Genomic DNA, 9,699 nt, shown 5'->3' with positions numbered 1-9,699 from the left:
TCGCCTATCGCATCCGTCTCCCCTCCCCCACGCGGATCCTCTACGATCTCATCCCCTTCCCCCACCTCCTCCTTTTCCTTGAGAGGATACGGATCCTGTACACCTCCCGCAAACTCGATCCTCCTCACCCGCTCGTCTCCCCGATCCTCTCCCACCCCCGCCCGCTGCCGCGCCTGTATTCGCACATCCCACCCGGTCTCCATCTCTCCACCCTCCTTACCCTCTCCCAACGTGGCTTCCGCCAGCTCCCCCTCCCTGATGATGCCCTCCTCCCTTCCATCTACCCCTCCTACCAACTTTGATCCTCCCACCCTCCTCCTGTACTTATTCCTCCGGGCACCCTCCCACCCTCCTCTCCCTTTTCCCTCCATCCTCCTTTTCTCCCCCCCTCCTCCCCCGGGCCTCCCCTCCCCTGTTCCTCTCCTCCTGCCCCCGACTCCTCAGCCATTGGCATCCTTTTTCTCCCCTCTCCCCCAACTCCCCCTTCTACCCCTCTTGGCAGGTCCCCGGACTCGCACACGTTACGTGGACATTCGCGCGCCGGAGGTAGCCGCCATCAGTGTTTTGTGTGTTTAGTGTTTAGTGTTTAGTGTTCACCGTCCCCTCCATCGTTCACCGGTGCCATCATCATCTTCAGTGGTTGCGCGTCATCTCATCAGCTAGCAGTGTGGATTATCGACGAGTGTGAACGGCTCCGTGATTGTCTCTATGTGTCTCCTGTTTTATTGCCCACCGCTCTGTGACTTATGTGTCTTCTCCCTGTTTTTGCTGCTTGTGTCTTCTATGGCTGAAGAGCAGCGTAGTGTGCTGTTGACAGCCTGCCTGTTGTACAGGTTTTAAAATAACAATAAAGTAAAAAAAAAAAAAAAAAAAGCAGATCTCGGAACTATTTTCACACGTCAAACCACGTGATAGGAAATAGTTCCAAGGTACTCATCCACCAAAGCGCTATAAAGGCAGGTGCTCGGCTGCACATCGGCAGTTCACCAACCTCCAGCAGACATGGATAGTTGCCTCCCCAGCAGCCCGGCTTGGATCTTCTTGCTGATCTCTGGATTAGGCTTGGTATATCGGAGAAGTCTCTGGCAGAAACTAGTAGGAAATTATTTCAGTTGTTTTCTATGTTATTCTTGTATGTAGTTGTGATTCGAAGACAGGTCATTGTTTTTTGTTTTTATTGTACTGGGAGAATTTGTTTTGGTTAATTGAACAGTCCAATAAATTGTTGTTGGGCTTTGATCGTTAGTTTCTTCTGCTTACGCAGTAATAGCAGTGCCGACGAGTTGGTTCATACTTTTCACGTATTAGTTGCGTTTTGTCCTCCATGGCAGAGAATATTCTGGGCATCGATCAGCCCTCAGCAAGCGTCCTCGTGCTTTTAGTGAGTATGCAGCAGACGAATGAACTTATTATTCAGCAATTGCGGGCTCTGTCTGCTGTCTCCCGTGTGTCTCAATGCACTGAGTGTTGCGTCCGCTTCCCCTGCCGTGGGGCTGCGGGCCACACCTCCCGCTTTTCCTAAGTTTGACAAGTCTTTGGAGCCGTGGGGAAATTATGTAGCATGGTTGGAACATTTTTGGCGCATGACGTCGTTGGCGACGTGCAGAGGCTCGCGATTCTTCTTGCCTATGTCGGTCCGGAAATATAGCATCTGTTTCAGCAGTTGCACGCGGACGCGGAGCCACACGCTCTCTCGTATGAACAGTTGACTTCGAGTTTGTTGGGGTATTTTGATTCTCAGGTCCACGTGGCGGCTGCCCATCACAAGTTTTTTTGTTGTCAGAAGCTCCCCTCCCAATCTTACAGGCAGTGGGTTGCCACACTTCAAGGCCTCTCCCGGGACTGTCGGTTTTTTTTTTGTGGTAACCCCTCGTGTAAACAGTTGTATGGTTCAGCGCTCATTTGGGACATGCTTCTCGTACATGCTCCAGATGACTCTTTGCGGACCGATATTCTTAAATTGAAGGATCCATCGTTGGATACTGGCTTAAATGTTGTCAGCGCTTATGAGCAGTCTACTTCCTCGTTGACCGAGTTGTTTTCCGCTGCACAGGTCTTTGTCGCCCACCTGTCGCAGCGCCAGTATGCCTCACAGGGGTCTCGCAGGTCGCCCCGTATGGAGGGCCCTCCCCCATTCCTGGATACAGGGGGGGTGGCCCCTCCACCACCGGATTAGCCGCCGCGATGGCGGCGTCAGCTGCCCCAGCCACAACAGCAGCAAGGTTTACTGTTCTGTCAGCAACATTTTATTACGCACATGCGAGTTGATTGCGGAAAACAGGACCACAAGGTGGAGGTGTGCCGGTCATCCTCTTCGATGCTTGGTGACCACACGTTCATCGATGCTTCTGACTCTCTGGAGGACGACTCCGTCCCTCCGCTGCAGATTTCCTTTGTACAGTCCGTCTTTCCGCCATCAATGGCGGCAATCACTCTGATGGTACAGGTTGAAGGCGTCTCCCTCCCGTTTCAGGTCGATATAGGGTCTTCCGCCACCATCATCGATGCTGGCTCCAACCGTTGTTTGGGTTCCCCACCTCTCCATCCTTTTCATGCGGCGCTGCGGAGATACAGTAATGATGTCATTAACCTAAAAAGGGTGTTTCCCTGCTTGGGACCAGTACTGCTCTCATGATGTTCAGGCTCGGATATTTGTCCTCTCCGGGCCCATGGCCACAAACCTATTGGGCATGGATCTTTTCCCTTTATTGTGCTTGGAGATCCATGATTCGGAGCCAGCGGTCCAGTCTCTTTCGGCGGGTGACCACCTCCAGCGACCGTTGCAGGAATTCTTTGCTGTTTTCTCCAACCCTATCTCCGGGGGTTTCAGGGTTTGAGGCCCACGTCGAACTCCTTCCCTTTGCTGTCCCGAAATTCCATAAGGCTGAGTCGGTTCCTTTCGCCCTCCATAACATGTTACAGCAGGAGCTTCAACGCCTGGAGGATGAGGGCATCCTCAGCCCCATTCCCCATAGCCGTTGGGCTGGCGGCAAGGTGATTTCCAAAATTGACCTGAGGGATGCGTGCCTCCAGTTACCTGTTTTGGTCATCTCCACACCTTTTGGGTTTTTCCGCTATAACCGCCTTCCTTTTGGGGTCGCTAGCACTCCCGCCATTTTTCAGGCTATCTGGAGTCCATGGCGAAGGACGTTCTGGGTATGGCGAACTACTTGGATGACATCTTAGTCGTGGGCACCTCTGTTCCAGACTTGGCCCGGAACCTCCGCCACCTCATTCGCGTCCTCCAGGCTGCTGGCTTACGTTGCAACAAGGAGAAATGTCTTTTTTTATGCTTCAGGTGACTTACCTCGGCCATGTCCTCAGCGCCTCCAGCATTCGCCCCACACACCAGTATATCGAGACCATCCAGCAGCTGCCGCCGTCGCAGGACGTCTACCAGCTGAAGTCCGTCTTAGGCCAGCTTAACTACTATCGCGTCGCTGATCTCTGCATTAGGCTTGGTATATCGGAGAAGTCTCTGGTGGAGACTAGTAGGAAATTATATAAGTTGTTTTCGACATTATTCTTGTATTTAGTTGTGATTCAAAGACGGATCATTGTTTTGTGTTGGTGTTATACTTGGAGAATTTGTTTTGCTTAACTGAACAGTCCAATAAATTGTTGTCAGACATTGATCGTTAGTTTCTTATGCTTACGCGGACATAGCACTTAGGGTGTTTAGGTTTAAGTAGTTCTAAGTTTTAGGGGACTTATGACCTCTGATGTTAAGTCCCATACTGCTCAGAGCCATTTTTGAACCTAACGGTGTTCCGAAAAGGTAAGCTAAACACCGTTGGCGGTGGCGTGTTTGTTGCTGTCAGAAGTATTTGACCTTTGCGCGAAATTGAAGTAGATACTTCCTGTGAGTTAGCATGGGCAGAAGTCATTGTTGGCAACGGGAATAAAATAATAATGGGATCCTTTTACTGACCTCCCAGTTCAGATGATACATTTGCTGAAAGGTTCAAAGAAAACTTGAGTTTGATTTCAAACACGTACCCGAATCATACAATAATAGTTGGTGGTGACTTTAATTTACCCTCGATATGTTGGCGAAAATACATGTTTCATTCCGGAAGTGCGCATAAAATATCATCCGAAATTTTGCTAAACTCATTCTCTGAAAATGGTTTCGAGCGGTTAGTTCATGAGCCCCCGCGAATAGTAAACGGTTGTGGAAACACACTTGACCTCTTAGCTACAAATAATCCTGAGTTAATAACGAGCGTCAAAACCGATATAGCGATTAGTGACCACAGGTTTGTCGTAGTGAGATTGAATATTGTAATCCCAAAATCCTCGAAAGATCCGCGAAAAATATACGTATTCAAAAAAGCAGATAAAAATTCACTTGACGCCTACCTGAGAGACAATCTCCACTCATTCCATGTTAATAATATAGGCGTAGACCAGATGTGGCTTAAATTCAAAGAAAAAGTATCGGCAGCAATTGAGAGATTTATACCAAATAAACAAACAAACTACGGAGCTCACCCTCCTTGGTACACAGAACGAGTTAGAACACTGTCGCAGAAACAACGAAACAAACATGCCAAATTTAAACAAACGCAAAATCCCCATATTGGCGATCATTTACAGGAGCTCGAAATTTAGCGCGGAGTTCAATGTGGGACGCCTATACCAGTTTCCACACCGAAACTTTGTCTCGAAACCTGGCAGAAAATCCAAAAACATTCCGGTCGTATGTGAAGTACGTTAGCGGCAAAAAACAATCAAAGCCTTCTCTGCGCGATAACAATGGAGTTACTAAACACAGCCTTCCGAAATGCCTTCACAAAAGAAAACGAAGTAAATGTCCCTGAATTCGAATCGAGAACAGCTGTCAACATGAGTAACGTAGAAGTAAATATCCTTGAAGTAGTGAAGCAACTGAAATCACTTAATAAAACCAAGTCTTCTGGTCCAGACTGTATACCAATTAGATTCCTTTCCGAGTATGCTGATGCATTAGCGCCATACTCAACAATCATATACAACCGTTCGCTCCATGAAAGATCCGTACGCTAAGACTGGAATGTTGCTCAGGTCGCACCAATATTCAAGAAAGACAGTAGGAGTAATCCACTAAATCACAGGCCCATATCGTTAACGTCGACTAGAAGTACGATTTTAGAACATATATTGTGTTCAAAAATTATGAATCACCTCGAAGGATACGGTCTATTGATACACAGTCAACACGGGTTTTGAAAAACATCGTTTCTGTGAATCACAACTAGCTCTTTATTCACACGAAGTGCTGAGTGCTATTGACAAGTGATTTCACGTCGATTCACTATTCCTGTATATCCGGAAGGCTTTTGACACTGTACCATACAAGCTGCTCGTAGTGATATTGCGTGCTTATGAAATGTTGTCTCAGTTATGTGATTGGATTTACGATTTCCTGTCAGAGAGGTCACAGTTCGTAGTAATTGATGGAAAGTCATCGAGTGGTGCAGAAATGATTTCAGGCGTTCCCCAAGGCAGTGTGATAGGCCCTTTGCTGTTCCTTACCTATATAAACGATTTGGGAGACAATCTGAGAAGCCGTCTTCCGTTGTTTGCAAATGACACTGTCGTTTGTCGACTAATAAAGTCATCTGAAGGTCAAAACAAAATCCAAAACGTTTTAGAAAAAATATCTGAATGGTGCGAAAAGTTGACGTTAATCAACGAAAAGTGTGAGGTAATCCACATGATTGCTAAAATGTACTCCTTAAACTTCGGTTACACCATAAATCAGTCTAATCTAAAAGCCATAAATTCAACTAAATACCTAGGTATTACAATTACGAAGAACTTAAGTTGGAAAGAGCACATAGAAAATGTTCAGGGGAAGGCTAAAGAAAGGCTGAGTTTTATTGGCACGACACTTAGAAAATGCAACAAACCTTCTAAGGAGAACACTACGCTACAATTACGAAAACTTGTTTCAGCCCACGGCCCAGCATGGCAATGCTAATGTTTTGTCTCGTCTGCCTGTCGGTCCTGACGAAGTGTCTGATTCTTCCGAATTGTCCTGCATGTTTATTGATTCGCAAGATAAGGAATTAGCTGATGGTTTTCCGGTGGATTTTCGTCGCATTGCTTCCGCGACAGCCGCGGATGCTTCTTTGAAGATTCTTTTGCAGTATATTCGTACTCAATGTCCTCCATCTGCTATGCAGGTTCATGATCCACTTGTTCGACGTTACTTTGCGCAGCGTCACAACTTGTCTGCACACCATGGTGTTATCTTGTTACGAACTACAGTGATCAGTCTCGTGTGGTTGTACCTCGTTCGTTGCAGTCGGAAATTCTCTGCTTGCTGCATGCTGGTCGTTGTGGTATAGTGCGGATAAAGCAATTAGCGCATCGTCACTGCACTTGGGTCAGCATTGATAAATATATTGCGAATTTGTTTGCTAATTGTCGCTGTCGCGTGGAACATCAATCTGCTCCCCGCCAACGCTTCTTTCCGTGGAGCCGACACCTACTGCGCCTTGGCAGCACGTTAATATTGCTTTTGCGGTCCTTACTGGGACACCCGATGGCTAATAGTCATTGATCCGTACAGCAACTTTCCTTTTGTTGTACCTATACCTTCTACTAAATCTGCCAGTACTATTCAGGATTGGACGTCTATTGTCTACATTGAGGGCCTTCCTGGAGTTATTGTCTCCGACACTGGCCCCCAATTCGTGTCCTCAGAGTTTGAACCATTCTGTGCTGCTAATGGCATTCGCCATCTGACCTCAGCCCCATTCCACCGCCAGGCGAACGGCGAGGCTGAACACTTTGTGCATATGTTTAAGTTGCAGATGAGCAAGTTTGGCGCCATGCACTCTCGCGTGCACGCGCGCTGGGTTTTCCTTGCTTCATGTTGCTCGCAACCGCTCGGCTCCCGTTCCTCAGTGGAATTGCTACATGGCCGCGCCCATCGGTTCTAAACATTCTGCGAGGTGTCTGTTTGTTCTATATCGTGTCTCCCTACCACTTTCGCGCAAAGACGCTCTGAGCGTGTTTTTTGGGGAATTGACTAGTTAGAACCTGGGACCTGTTGCTGGTAAGGAGACGTCAGACCACACATGAGATGTAGAACTCAGAAGAGTTCAGTGAGACTAGCGATGATATAACCAAATACTTAATGGTTTCAGCGTCAGCTCCACTGCACTACCTGTAAAGGAATCTTAATACTAACTAAATTTAGTGGAAGGGGTTCAAGGCTTTCCTATTTTCAGTTAGCTGGTAAAATAACGTCGAAAACGCAGTTAAGTTTACCATTGGAAATTTTATTCTACTCACAAAACATCGTTTATAAATTGCACTGTTGATAGAAGGAAATGTTTTAATACAGGATGGTAAAAACCAACTGCGTTCAACAAAAATGTGAACGAATATTCCCTGAATAGGTTTCCAAGTTCTACAATGGGTCGAAGGATGACCTATGCTATGTCACATCTATAATCTAGGTTTAAATTAAGTTTCACAAAAGAGAAAACTATCAAAATGGTCTACAGTGATCCTCAATTATCTTTAATTACTTATCTAACTTGTCGTATATTACAGTGGCTGATGTGGCTTCTCAATAACTATATAACAGAAAAATCATCGCGTTTCAGATTTTTACTTCAAGTGGCAGATGTGAACACCATGAGCCTTACTTGACGATCGACACTAGTATTACGCAAAAAGGGGGTGTAAGAGATGAGACTTCTGCAGTTCTGAGTGAAGCTTTATGCGCTGTTATGCAGCATCGCGTGCGTTCATTACCTTGTCGGTGTTCGTCAGGGGGCGGCAGGCAGCACAGCTCCGCTCACCTCGCCGTCTCCGAAGCAACTCTCACCTCGCCATCTCGGAAGCAACTCTCTCCTAACTTCTCCTTGCTACAATTTACCGAAGTTGGTTCAAAAAAAAAAAAAAAAAACTCTCTGGCAGTGTTTTCATCTGACCAATCAGGGTCTCAATGTTAACCTTAAGCTCCGCCTACAAAAATTCTGTCTATCCAATGAGAAACGTTATGCTTTTCGTAATGGGGCAATGTTTTTAAAGTTTGCAACGTAACAGAGAAGCGAAAAAGTCTCACGCTAAAACTTGCAGCTGGTGTGGTCCTTTTAGCGTTATCGTAAGATCTATACTGTTCTTCTGGAGGGCACTATCTTTTAACATGGGCTGGGGGGTGGTCCTAACGTAACAGACACGCGAAAAAGTCTCACGCTAAAACTTGCGGGTGGTCCAGCCCTTTTTGTGTTATCGTAAGATCTATACTGTTCTTCTGAAGGGCTCTAGCTTTTAACATGGACTGGGGGGTGGTCTTGACGTAACCGAGACGCGAAAAAGTCTCACGCTAAAACTTGAGGGTAGTGTGGTCCTAGCAGTTATCTGGCGACGTGGGTGTCCGTCCGTCCCTTATCGTAGGACCTTCCAGCTTAACACGGTTCTGCTCTCGGCTTCTGTTCTCGTTTTTCCCCTAGGAACTGCGTCTGTCTCACGGTGGGAAGGTATGACATGCATTTAGGCATTCTTGTGTTAGTCTGTCGTATTCCATTTGCTCTCTCGTTACTCGTATTACTTTGGTTAATTTAATGTGACAATTTATTCGGAGCTATGTGATATACTACTGGATTAGCTTATCATGCCACGGTTTTCATGGAAGGTGTTGGATTTGCCTGACACCTTACACGGTCGCTCCTGCAGCTATTGCACCCACCGGAGCGTGCTCCCGCTGCTTCGCCTCGTTGTGGCACGGCTCCACATGATTTAGTGTTCTATTGCGTTCACTCTGGCAGGCAGCGCTGGGAGCAGGGACTCATTCTTCTCCAGCTTGGCCACGCCTTATTTGTTATTTCTGTTCCCTCTGGCACTGACAAGTGACACCGGAACCAAATCCGTTTTTGCCGTCCTCGGTTTTCTGCCGCTGGTTGTTTTCTGGCAGAATTGGAGGCTTCACGGATTCTGCCACCTCAGCCTACGACCCCACCGATGGCCCTCCGCGGCTCGGAACCCCGCCACGGTCGTCCCGCCTGCCGTCGTCGAAGTCGCCGCTGCCAGTCCGGTTACCTGCATGGGACGGGCGCCTCTGGCCGCCAACACGGCCCTACCTCCGGCCGCTGCTGGCGCCGCCGTGTCCCTCCGTTTTGCTGGTACCGATGGACGCTGAGGCTGCCGTCACGCCGCCGCCGCCGTCGCCCATGGAGGTCGTTGCTCCACCTGCTCATCCGAGCATACCCAGTGGCGGTGCGCGGCCTTGACAGGTTTTCCACGAGCAATTCGGGATCGCGAGTGGACACCAAAGCTCAGTAGTTCCGCTGTCCGCCCCCTCAGCTGCGCACCCCTGGGTTTCTCCACCTGTCGTCGGAAGCCCTACTCAATGATGGTGCATCGTTTCATGGGGGAGAGATGTGGTATCGATAGCTACGAGGCCACGGCGTAGGTGAAAGTTCATAAGTTGGTACTACAACAGACACCGACGACAGCGCCCTCTAGCCGGTGCTGTGATGGTCTATGAGCTCCATGACAGATTCTGCCCATCTTGATCAAGAGCAGATGGCAGGGAGACTTTGCTTCCTATTGAGACTATGTACTACCTACAATGAGTCTAAGGCTTCGCAACTCAGTGCAAAGTTATGTATTCAGTTAATATTGTGATATAGTACAACCATTTCTAAGAGCAGTACCGAGAGATTTTCACCTTTTCCTGCTCCTACTCACTTCCTT

The 9,699-nt window shown here is 47.8% G+C and overlaps 1 protein-coding gene across 1 annotated transcript; it reads left to right on the top strand.

Annotated features, from left to right (window-relative positions):
* The first annotated feature begins 2,257 nt into the window (after nt 1-2,257).
* Nucleotides 2,258-9,233, top strand: LOC124556090 (neural Wiskott-Aldrich syndrome protein-like). Its single transcript, XM_047130116.1, has 2 exons — nt 2,258-2,400; nt 8,918-9,233. The coding sequence occupies exons 1-2, from the start codon at nt 2,258-2,260 to the stop codon at nt 9,231-9,233; spliced, it is 459 nt and encodes a 152-aa protein (XP_046986072.1).
* The last annotated feature ends 466 nt before the right edge of the window (nt 9,234-9,699 follow it).

This window comes from Schistocerca americana, chromosome X (genome assembly GCF_021461395.2).
Source record: "Schistocerca americana isolate TAMUIC-IGC-003095 chromosome X, iqSchAmer2.1, whole genome shotgun sequence".
NCBI classification, from domain to species: Eukaryota; Metazoa; Arthropoda; class Insecta; order Orthoptera; family Acrididae; genus Schistocerca; species Schistocerca americana.
This window is presented reverse-complemented; position numbering and strand designations above follow the sequence as displayed.

Bases quoted from the DNA above. Each gene is read 5' to 3' on its own strand.
- LOC124556090 (XM_047130116.1), top strand. From the start codon at position 2,258: ATGCGAGTTGATTGCGGAAAACAGGACCACAAGGTGGAGGTGTGCCGG. The intron at 2,401-8,917 runs GTCCGTCTTTCC...GTTTTCTGGCAG, and splicing joins CTGCAGATTTCCTTTGTACA to AATTGGAGGCTTCACGGATT.